The sequence below is a fragment of the Dendropsophus ebraccatus genome, chromosome 6, assembly GCF_027789765.1.
Source record: "Dendropsophus ebraccatus isolate aDenEbr1 chromosome 6, aDenEbr1.pat, whole genome shotgun sequence".
In the NCBI taxonomy this organism is placed as follows: Eukaryota; Metazoa; Chordata; class Amphibia; order Anura; family Hylidae; genus Dendropsophus; species Dendropsophus ebraccatus.
Window position 1 is genome coordinate 128,010,847 of NC_091459.1, and position 12,208 is coordinate 128,023,054.

At 40.5% G+C, this 12,208-nt stretch overlaps 1 protein-coding gene across 1 annotated transcript in view; it reads right to left on the bottom strand.

Moving 5' to 3' along the window:
- LOC138795291 (uncharacterized) overlaps positions 1 to 12,062 on the bottom strand; it is a 32,705-nt gene extending 20,643 nt beyond the window's left edge. Inside the window, exons 1-9 of the mRNA XM_069974282.1 lie at positions 11,633 to 12,062; positions 9,326 to 9,488; positions 7,912 to 8,061; positions 7,224 to 7,384; positions 6,720 to 6,893; positions 4,683 to 4,824; positions 3,008 to 3,192; positions 1,565 to 1,706; positions 1,046 to 1,219 (exon numbers count right to left, since the gene is read on the bottom strand). Of these exons, the coding sequence (XP_069830383.1) occupies positions 1,046 to 1,219; positions 1,565 to 1,706; positions 3,008 to 3,192; positions 4,683 to 4,824; positions 6,720 to 6,893; positions 7,224 to 7,384; positions 7,912 to 8,061; positions 9,326 to 9,488; positions 11,633 to 11,818 (1,477 nt within the window). The 5' untranslated portion in view covers positions 11,819 to 12,062. The remainder of the gene's footprint in view (positions 1 to 1,045; positions 1,220 to 1,564; positions 1,707 to 3,007; positions 3,193 to 4,682; positions 4,825 to 6,719; positions 6,894 to 7,223; positions 7,385 to 7,911; positions 8,062 to 9,325; positions 9,489 to 11,632) is intronic.
- Between the last annotated feature and the right edge of the window lie 146 nt (positions 12,063 to 12,208).

A 12,208-nucleotide genomic window follows, 5' to 3' on the forward strand; every position in this document is an offset into this window, starting at 1 on the left:
CCATTGTGCTCTAATATCTGGAAAACACTTGGGAGGTCAAAATGCTCAGCATGCCAGGACTTCAGGAAAGTAGCTTGGGGTCACTTCATGAGGATTTAAACTGCTGTTGTACTTTAGGGGCTTAGAAAATGAGACATAGCTCCCAGAAATCATTCCAGCAAAATCCATTCTCTATACGTAAAGTGGTGCTTCTTTTTGAGCCCATACAGTTGTACTTACCCATATATAGGATAATGTCATGCCATATTGAGTATTGCCTTGTATGTGTATGTACATAACAAATTATAGGTTGCTTTTTCTCCCATTACTCCTTGTGAAAATAAAAAAAATTACAGCTAAAACTACATATTTTTCATTTTCACAGCACAGTGTTAATAAAATAAATGAAACCACTGTAAGGGTCAAATGCCCTGATAGATGTAGTTACCAAAATTGGGGTTCTTGGGGGCTTCCATTGTATTGATATCACGAGGCAACTGAAAACCATTCCAGCCAAATGTGTAATAAATAATAAAAAAAAAAAAACTGAATGGCGCTCTTTTATCTCAAACAGCAATTTATGGCTCCATCTCGAGTACTGGCACAATTTTATGGCGCCAGATTTAAATTCCATGAGACATTCCGGAGATTGTGCTTAAAAACTATTCTCCAGGTGCCCCTTAATTTCTGAGGTTTCTGAGTCAAGTAGCATATAAAAGCAACATATGGGATATTTCTAAAAACTGCTGAATCAGGGGAACAATAAAAATATTACGTTGTGTTTAGGTGGTCCGGATTTTAGAAAATAGATCGCTCCCTATCAGCTTTTCGCGGCAAAGCTTTACCTGGTTCATCTCCTATTCACAGTATAACTCTGATTACTCACGTCAAAGCTGATTTTTGGTTAAAAATATATTGTAGAATAAAGTGTATGAGGTACAATTTTTTACAATCTAAAATAAAGGATATTGATTATACTGTATAAGCATAATATACAGTATACCACATATACTGGATATATTGTAAATCAGGTACATTGCAACATTTTTTTTTTTTTTTCAAAAGCGTGGGACAGCACAAACCATTTGCGGCTTTGGTGTGCACACTACCCCAACAATTGGTGTCAGGTCCACATCAGTGACCCCTGAGGGGAGGCAGAAGGTGAACCTCTGCAGAAGACTTGTAAAAAAGATAAAGAGCTCCATTCTTGCTAGTGTCTCCCCAGCACATGCTCTTCGACCTGTAATGGAAAAATGATAAATTATAAGGGGGACAGAGTGTATATCCTGCATGGCGGAGACTAGAGACAAGATTTATTAATGTATTAAACAAAAACTGGAATAATTTGCCCATAGCAGCCAATCACAGCTCAGCTTTCATATCCTCCCACTGTGATCACAGATGGCTCCAAGGCTTGTGGATTGTCCCAGGAGCCTTCTGTGATTTGTTACATTAATGAAACACATGGATGCAGCTGTGCTGGAATAAAACAGATGGTGCCGTATGACTAGTGACGGTGGTAGTGCATTATATGGGCAAACAACTGTCAGATGTCTTAGATACTCACACTTATAGATATACTTACCAACAGAGAACGGCATGAAGGCATCTTTCTTAATGAAGTTTCCCTCGGAGTCAAGAAAATGCTCCGGATAGAACTCATCAGGTTTCTCAAACTGTGTTTTGTCTTTCAATACTGATGTCAGTAATGGGACTATATAGGTTCCCTGGAAAGGGAAAAAGCCAATTTTTTTATTGAACAGTCAATTTTCAGCACCATAAAACGAATTTACGATTATTTACATCTTTAGGAAAGTCACATCATTATATCTCAACAAACTGTACTCACGTCTGTCAGGCTGTATTTTTATAGGGCTCAGGGCTGCTTCTACCATGAGGCAGAATGTGGATTCCGCCTCAGGTGGCAGATTCTGGGGACCCTGAGGGTGAATATTACACTGGGAGACTAGAGGAGCTGCAGGGGGGGCTGCCCGGGTGATCGTTAGATCGTCCGGGCAGCCCATAGAGGATAGCAGCGGTCTGCTGCAGATAGCAGCAATTACAGGACCTCCGTTACCTTATCTGGGTCCCCACAATCAAGAGTTTGCTCTGGGGCTCAGCCATTTCTAGTTACACCCCTGAAAGTACAGTAGAGAGTAGTGATGTGATACACTTGTCTGTATCGCATCTACCTGCCACTGGAAAGCAGCATGATGGTACATTGTGATACCATTATTGCCACTGCAAGTTGTTAAGCAGAGGCTAAACCTTATCGCTAATTTAGTTAAAGGGGTAGTGCGGCAGTAAAAAATTATTCACAGAATAACACACATTACAAAGTTATACAACTTTGTAATGTATGTTATGTCTGTGAATGGCCCCCTTCCCCGTGTCCCACCACCCCCACCCGTGTACCCAGGAAGTGTAGTGCATTATACATACCTGATCCGTGCCGACACGCGTCCGCCATCTTGTGCCAAACGTCATCTTCGGCTGGCCGGCCCGAACACCTTCGATCTTCCCGAGTGCCGGCCGCGTCATCAGCTGCTCAGCCGCGATTGGCTGAGCATAACTGTGCTCGGCCAATCGCGGCTCAGCAGCTGATGACACGGCCGCTCACAGACATAACATACATTACAAAGTTGTATAACTTTGTAATGTGTGTTATTCTGTGAATAATTTTTTACCGCCGCACTACCCCTTTAATTAAAAAAATAATAATTCTATACATTATCATGACATGATGTCAGGGTGCTCAGACTTAATGTCAGGCTTAATTTATATATCAATTACTGAGTGTCCGCATATAGTATAGATAGCATACAGATCGCATAACAGTCATCACATTATGTCATCACATTATGTTGCTGGGCTACTGTAAGATGCAGTACCTGAAACAACCCATGGGCAAATGTGGCACTGTTTCTAGAACAAAGTAAGGATTTTCTTATAAGCTTGCACATCCCCCTCAGCGCTGACAGAACTAACACTATTGGAAATAGCTGCATAGGTTATACATTTTACTTACTTTTGGAATAAAGTATCCCTTAAAGGTGACATCTTTAGCGGTTTTATGACCCACATTTAGAGGAAGAATGTCGAAGAACCTCTGGATTTCATGTATTACTGCATTGGTAAAGGGCATTTGTGCTCGGTGGCTGTACATGGGCTGTGCCAATCCAATGACTTTTGAAATTTCCTCCTGGACCTTTTCTAGGTAAGATAGGAAAAAAAGCAAAAAGTCAGGATGTTGCTTATGTTTATTATCTGCAAATTTCATGGGTCGTCTTTTATGTGCCAATATAAAGTCTATGAGGATTGCTGACATGGACACCTGGCCAGAGCTTGCCCTTTTATGCCTTGGAGGTGCTGGACTGCCCTGCGGCAAGTGAGTTGACGGAATTGGTGTACAGCATAGAAGGGGGTGCCCTCACTGACAAATAGATCTGGCTATCCACAGCCAACGTGGACAAGCTCGCATTGACAAACATGACCAGATGTAGGTACCAAGCATAGATAGACTTGTCAGTCCCGGTGCCTTATTGAGGAGACAACATACAAATCTACAGTGTTGGCTACCTCCTCTCCTGCCTCTTCCACCTATACCACCACATCCACCTCCTGCTCCGCCTCCAAATTCTAAATGATTATTAATTTCTTTCTTTTTTTTATTTTTATTTTATGTTATTATTTTAAAGTGAATGTACCATCAAGTTTTTTTATATGAATAGACCGGCACCGGCTAGTTGCCGCTGCAGCAGTTCTTTTTTTGATCCATGCACAGCGCTGGTCTATTCCCGACACCGGCCCAGCCTAAAGCACTGGAGGCGGGCCTGTTCACCCCCAGTGTGACGATCTGCCCCTCCCTCTATTACAATTAATGGAGCTGCTTCACAGAGGGTAGGGGGTTTTGTCACACTGGGGGTGGGTGCTTTAGGCCTGGCTAGTGCCTGGGGATAGACTGGTGCCGTGCGTGGGTCCGCATTTATTCATATAAAAAACTTAAAATGATACACCTGATGGTACATTCACTTCAAGTACTTTCAGGGCAATGGTCGTGTTTTTACTCAAATTTCCTTTTGGTTTTCTCCTCCTTCCTTCACCCATTTTTGCTCTCCAAAAATTTGTCATTGTCTCATTGTCCACAGTGAGTTCGGGTCAACTTCGGGTACTTTTTTTTTTCCCCAAGTTTTGCCAAACCAGTTGAACCCAAACTTCCACAGGTCCGCTCATAGAAATATTGGGGTCATAGGGCTATAGAGGTATCGTATTTTTTTTTTTTTTTTTTTTAAGGTATTAGGCTTATAACTTCAAGCCTCTTTATGCACACTTTTTTTTTCTGTATGGATGCATGGACATTGATCTAGAAGCTGATTTTGATCCATCTTTAAATCACAGAGAAATAGGTTACGTTGCTGATACAGAAGAAGTAATGCCATAAGTTATAGGCATGGAACTTCAAGCACATCTTAAATTTTTGAGCACTATTTTTGTTTTGTGCACATACAGTATGTTTGAACCTATATACAGATGGTGATTTAGGATCCATGTAATGGCATAAAAACGTAGGTTTGAATGACATCCCAAAGGAAACCTTGATTCACCAACTTTTTGTCACATTTTTAGTTAGACACATAAAAAATAACATGATGTGATAAAACCAAGTCATTAGCCAAAGGGGAAATCCATCTCTTCTCCCATACCTTGTATTTTTGGATACTTGACCATTATAAGAAGCCCCCAGCACAGTGTGGTTGATGTTGTCTCCATTCCTGCTGCAAACAGGCTTCTTATCAGCCTTGTTAGATTCTCATTGCTGAAATAGGCCTGGGAGTTTCCTGTTTCCTAAAACATAAAGTAAAGTGTAAATAGCAGGTTGTGCCACATATTATTACAATAAGCTGTGTTCTTGGATTACAGTAGTAGAAGTATATTATTTTGAGTAATCTAATAGGTGGCCATGATTATTATGTTTGCATACCACGCCCAGAGATTAGCAAAATTCCTTAAGGGTGCGTTCACACTTACAGGATCTGCAGCAGATTTTATGGTGCTGATTTGAAGCTGCAGATTCAAAGCAAGTCTGCAGCTTTAAATCTGCGCCATCAAATCTACTGCAGATCCTGTACGTGTGAACGCACCTTAAAGGGTTACTCTGGAGAAAAGAAAATGTTATTGAATCAGTTGGTGTCAGAAAGTTATACAGATTTGTATTTTACTTCTATTTAAAAATTTCAAGCCTTCTGAATATCCTGCAGGAAGTGGTGTATTCTTTCCAGTCTGACACAGTGCTCTCTGGTGCCACCTCTGTCCATGGCAATAACTGTCCAGAGCAGTAGCAAATCTCCATAGAAAATCTCTCCTACTCTGGACAGTTCCTGACATGGACAGAGGTGGCAGCAGAGAGCACTATATGAGACTGGAAAGATAACACTACTTTTTGCAGGACATACAGCAGCAGATAAGTACTGAAAGACTTCAAATTTTTTAATATAAGTCATTCACAAATCTCTAAGACACCAGTTGATTTTAAAACCATTTTTTCCACCAGAGTACCCCTTTAACCCCTTAAGGACACAGTGGATTTTGGCCTTAAGGACTGGGACAATTTTTCTTTTTAATTTCCGTTTTATCCTCCTCGCCTTCTAAAAACCGTAGCACTTTTATTTTTCCACCTACAGGGCTGTTTTGTGTGTAATTTTTGTAATTTGAAATTTTATTGGGGGAGGGACTATGTCATGTTTAAAAAAAAAGGGGGGAGGGACTATAGTCCTAGGGGACTATTACATGCAATCATTAGATTACATACTATACACTGGTCAATGCTATGCCATTGCATAGCATCGATCATTGTGATCTATGATCTTCCCATAGAGTCTATTAGAAGATTGCCGTAGGTACAGTAAGTAGTTTACTTTTTGCAGTCATATAAAGTGATCATAGAGCCCCCAGATCTTCCAGAGTACTGGTACATCATGGATCCTTACGGTCTAATTAATTAAAATTAGCCCTCAGATGTAATTTATGTGAGCCCTGAATAGTTCTGCAATATATTTTAAGGTCTTCTAGGTTTCATTTATAATATATATATATATATATATATATATATATATATATATATATATAGTAGTCATTGCTATCAGTTTAAGAAAGTACCCCAAAAAAGAATCTCAAAAGTTTTAGACTTGCAAAGTTTCAGAATTTGGGGGAGGGAAACTGGAACTAATCCAATTTGTGCCAGTTTGTTAATCCCTAGCCATCCCTATTAAAGGGAACCTGTCAAACGGGACGTGGGCGTAGAGCCCGCTTGACCCTCCCCCAGTGCAGCCCCGGATACTTACCCTTTCCTGCAAGTCCCGCTCCTAGACCCGGTCCCGGGGCAGAGATATCGGCGCCCGAAGCTGAGCGCGCGCTGCATGCAAATTACCAGAGATGAGTCCCATGCTCATAGAGAATGAATGAAGCCGTCATTCTCTATGTGCATCGGACTTATCTCTGCTCTGTGCGCATGGCTGCCAGCAGGGATATCTTCATCCCGAGACCCGGTCCAGGAGCGGGACTTGCAGGGAAGGGTAAGTATCCGGGGCTGCACAGGGGGTCGGGCGGGCTCTGCGCCTGCGTCCCGGGTGACAGGTTCCCTTTAAGAGTCATTGTTAAGATCTCTCATGACACACACCAAAATATGACCAGCACATTGATGAGAAAATATAACTCTCTGAGCACCCAGGATCATACTATACCTCTTTTTGTCGTACAAGGTATGTGTCAATGAAACTTTTTTGATCATTTTCATCCAAGTTCTTTAGATGCTCCACAAAGGTTCTTCTGATAAACTCAAATAATTCTTTAATATTTTTCTTAACTTCTCTTTGACCACCAGGGAGAAACCCAAAGAATGGGTGAATGTTGAAGAGCTGGAAAAATAATGTAGGCATATTGTGATGAGTCAGATGTGGTCTCTTCCTTGCTCAACTTGCTCTTGGTAAGAGATTATAAATGAAACACTATCCAGTTTGATGGAATTTTGTTGTGAATATATATATATATATATATATATATATATATATATATATATATATTAATAATAATAATAATATCGGTTTATAAAAACATTATTGCTTTTTTATTTTTTCCCCAAATAAAATTGTACAACTTTGTAACAAAACTGGATTCCCCTTCAGAATCTCTAATAATTCTCATCATTGATAACAAAAAGATGCAAAATATCATGACAATTATATTACCGAAACCATTGGAGATCCGAAAAGTCGGATATTCTCAGTTGTCAAACGTATCAATCTCCTAAATTGGGGATCATCGTAGTCCATTCGATTTCCGAGTAAAATTGCAACAATGATATTTCCCACAGCGGTATTCAAGATCATAGAGTTGTCGAAAGGCTTGCCTAAAAAATATTAGTAGACAATGCAGAATACGCACATTACTGTATTTTCCGATGTATACAACAACTGGGCATATAAGACAACCCCCAACTTCCTGTTAAAATATTGAGTTTTGGATAGACTCGCTGTATAAGACTACCCCTCTTCCAACACACACCAACTAAAAATTAATAAAAAAACATCAGACAGTAGGGAGATCTGAGAGGCAGAGAAGGAGGTACGGTAATACCAAATAGGGTACAAGGGTGGGAGAGACCAATGAAAGAGGGGTGTTTTTCTGGCCACAGCGCCACTCTACCGTATCTCTTTTTTTTACATAGAACGGATGTTGCAGCTTGCCCTTCATTTGGTCACCGAATACAGTACCCCTTCTGCATAAGGTCACCGCAGATTCTACAGTCAGGTTCCGGAGTTTTTCAGCACTCGCCCTATAAGATGGGTTTCCTTTGGCTGTGATCTGTTTACCGTATGAGGCCCCACAGACTCTTTTTTGCATAATAGTGACAGTATCAGGGTCGGCATACTTTACCTTTAAAGGATGCAATATATTTAGTTAAGTAGGTACATTCATCAGCAATTTTCTCTTCTATGGTACTTTTTCCCATACCAAAATCCCGTAATGTGTTTATTGTAAATCTTCTCATAATTTTCCAGATTTCACCATTTGTATAAACAAGTCCTGAAATGGTAAAATATTAGCATTATTGAAGTGTACTGAACACAGATTGTCTTTAAAAAGTTTTCTGGGAGTAGGATGGTGTATCTTCAGGGGTGGGACCTGGCCACCCCTTAGTCCCTGAGTTTGGTACTATAGCTGTTAGAGGAGTGTTCATTTATTTAAAGGGGTTTTCCACCTAACCACTGTTATTTTTAACTATACTTAACTCCTGAAGATCCATGACATACCCATACTTCATGTGGTCCCCAAGGGGGTACAGAGTCAAGCCATGAACCTGCTCTGTACCACGCTGCCCCCGACTGCTATAAGCAGCCAGGAACCACAGCTATTAGGGCAGTGCAGGCAAATAAATCCCCAGTGGTCTTGTAGCGGGTTCACCCTTGCTTTTTTTAGTATTAGTATTTTTTTTTATCGTACTGACTGGAGGAACATAGTGAATATGAAAGTGCGAAAACGAAAATTGGCCTGGTCCTTAAGGGGTTTGGGGTAGTACCCACCTACATTCCTCCCATTCCAGTGATCTAAAGTGTCATTCTAGTTTTCCATGTTCCCCGATTAACACGTAACGGGTCCGCATCAGATTTCACACTGTGAACTGGCAGCGAAATCCTTTCTGGATCCATTGCCTGTCATTTTCAATCAGATTACATACTCACAGTGGGAGTATGTAAGTGACACCCCTCTTAAACCCCTACCGGCCTGGAGCATAATGTACTTGCTCCACGCTCCAGCTTGCTTCGAGGGTTCCCAGCGTCTGGACATTCCGCTCAGCCAATCAGTGACTGCGGCAGGGCAGCGCACTGATTGGCTGAGCGGGACGTCCAGTCAGGAACCCTCAAAGCAAGCCGAAGCATGAAGCCGGTACAGTATGCTCCGGGTGGCGGGGATAGAAGGGGCTGTCACTTCCATACTCATCCACTGTGGATCCGTTACGTGTGAATCTGGCCTTATATTGGATTTTTGAGGAGCTTGGAGTCGAGTACTGAGTGGCCTTCCACAGTTTAGATACTGTATTTTTTGCTGTTGTTTTTAAGTTGATGGAAAAGGGAAAAGAAGATGTCACCATGTTTTTTTGTAGGGCATCTGGTGTCCACTACTATATGGTCACAGTATAAAGCCAATACCCTGCCTAGTAACTGGATATATTACATAAGAATACAGCTTTTCAGAGTATATTATGTATTGAGGTTGTGTTAATTCATGCTTGGTTTGTCTGCCATAAATAAAATACTCAGTTGTTATCAACGAAATCAAAGAGACTCACCCATTCCTTTGTCTACCTTCTGAAATATTCTAAGAATTCCCCTTTCTCCAAAGTCTTCAGCACGATTAACGAGAGCCTCTTTCACAGTCTCATATCCGGCTAAGACCACCATTTTTTTCCAACCCATCTGGACACTAAAAACTGGGCCGTATTTCTTTGCAAGCTTAAAAACAACATAAAATGAATTGCAATTAATCCATCCTAGTAAATCTCTCCGATACATTTATCAATTTATTCTTTCCAATTTTGGACCATGAATATGATTACGTTGAGAAACAGTGTGTAAGGCTATGTTCACACAACGTATGTTTTGTAAAAATCACGGCTATTGTTGCAATTTGATTTGATTTATACAAAACATACGTTGTATGTACATGAATGGAATCTCATACATAGTATACGCTCCGGCCGGGATTCTAATCGGCCGCATGAAAAACTGACGTGTCAGGTTTTTGCGGCCGCTATTGCCCTGTCACTTACTGATCACTCCCAATAAAAAATTAAATCACCCCCCTTTCCCATTATATAAATAAAACATCTAAAAATAAATATACAAGCATATAATATACCATATAGAGATGAGCGAGTAGTGAAATATTTGACTTTCGAGAATTCGAATCGAATAGGCAAGAATATTCGATCCCATTATAGTCTATGGGGGAAAAATTCACGGCACTTGGAAATCCAAATTCGACCACTTGGAGGTCACCAAGTCCCCCATGAAACCTCCCTAAACGATGCCAACACCTCCGGAATGACACTGGGACATTAGGGGAAGCATGCCTGGGTGCACCCAACACCCCAAAATCGCAGTATAATGCCACTCTCCGCAGTTGCGAAGGAAAAATATTTTCGAGCGCTTTACAAACGTTTACGGCAATGTTCACACATTTGGCTCGTATTTCTTGCGCAGCGTTACATACATGATTCCAATGTGCGTCCGTAAAGCGTCATGTTATTCGCACGTATCACGCGTAATGCTGTACGAATGTTACTGGAACCGTATGAATGACGTGCCTTTTACTGGGCTACTGGAACAATATGTATAACGTGCCCTTAGTAGGCTAAACCAGGGACACTATAAGTCACTTGTACACACAGGGTACTGGAATGAATACACCTGCTGCTGCTGCTGTTATATCATCTATTTCTTAGCACTGAGAAGAGCTTTGGATTCAGAGAGGACTTTTTCGCTGGATATTAGCCCTGAAAAGGACTTTTGGGTTCAGTAGTAAGCCTGCCTAACCAAAACGCTACTAAAACCTATCTCTCCCTGCTGCAAGATCTTTCCCTTACTAGGTTGAAAGCTCTTCTGCGGTCGAGAGGCGGGAGCCAAATATTTAAGATTCGAGGTTATGTGGTTCAGCCATCCAATGAGGGTAGATGTCGTTTTCGCGTTGCATGCTTACTCCCATGCCTCCTTGCATGGAGATTGGATTAAAAAAAGCGCCAAGTACGATGGGAGGGCTTTCGAATGTTTCCGGCGTATTCGTCACACTACTCGAATTTGAATCTTTCGAATAGCGCAATATTCGACCGAATACCATCGTATTCGCTCATCTCTAATACCCCAGCGTGCGTAATTGTTAGATCTATTAAAATATAAGTATCATCACTAACGGTGAACACGAAATAAGGGAAAAAAGTGCCAGGATTACCAATTTTTTTGTTACATTATATAGATAAAAATAAAATAAAATAAAGAGTGATCAAAATGTCTAATCTTCACAAATATGGTATAAATAAAAACTAGAGATCATGACAAAAAATGACACCCCATACAGCCCCGTAGGTGAAAAATAGGACCATTTTATTAATAATTAATTGCAAAAAAAATATTTTATTAAAAAATATATATAACATTAGAGAATCTGTGTAACCTGCATATGGTTGTGTTCGGACTGACCTATAAAATAATGGTATCATGTCGCTTTTACCATATAATGCATTACGTAGACACAGCAACTCCCTAAACGTTACCATATTGCATTCTTTTCTCTAATTTCACCAATTTATATCTTCATAAATAACAATTTTGGGATTCCATCATACATATTATGGTAAAATGAAAGATGACATTATAAAATACAACTAATCCTGTAAAAAACAAGCCCTTATTCGGCCCTATGGATAGAATAATGAAAGTGCTAGAGCTCTTAGAAGGGAAGGAGGAAAAAATGAAAATGCAAAAATTTTAATTTGTGCAGTCCACTGGGTCATTTGGGGCCTCGTCCTCAAAGGGTTAATTAAAATTTTAAAACAATGTATTTAATTGATTCTTATCTCGAAATAAGGAACTGTCCTTACCTCCGAAAAGCTGACATGAAGCTTGTTCAGATCCATCTGATGCAAATTCCCAATCAGCGGCAAACATCGGGGTCCGGGAGGAAAATTTGGGACAGCATTTTGATTCCAAGTTTTTAACACATTGAGAATATAGAGAACAGTTATAACCAGCACAAAATAGGAAGCTAAAGAGAGTCCCAGATCCATAGCTGTGACCGAAACGGGTGCCAGGACAAAAGTCTGACAGCGGAGGAGCCGTGTTTAGATTTATCTAACCCTTGATCTTTACCTTTGTCTTAGTTACTGTACAAACTGTCCAAAAAGATGAACACTAACTGGAGAATTATTAACCCTAGAATGCATGACCATAAAAATCTACACATACCTGTGTGCAAATAACATGGAATAACTCAAATAAAAATACTTTTCAAAGTTTATTTGAAAATTGCAAAGTAAAGATACATTCCCACTAGCGCTGGTTTCTGCCAGGAGGGGATCTGTAATGGATCTGACCTCCTGGTGACCCCCGCTAAGGCTGGTAGAATCCGTGCATTCCGGCAGCCTTAACTGGAGTTACCAAGAGATCAGATCCATTAC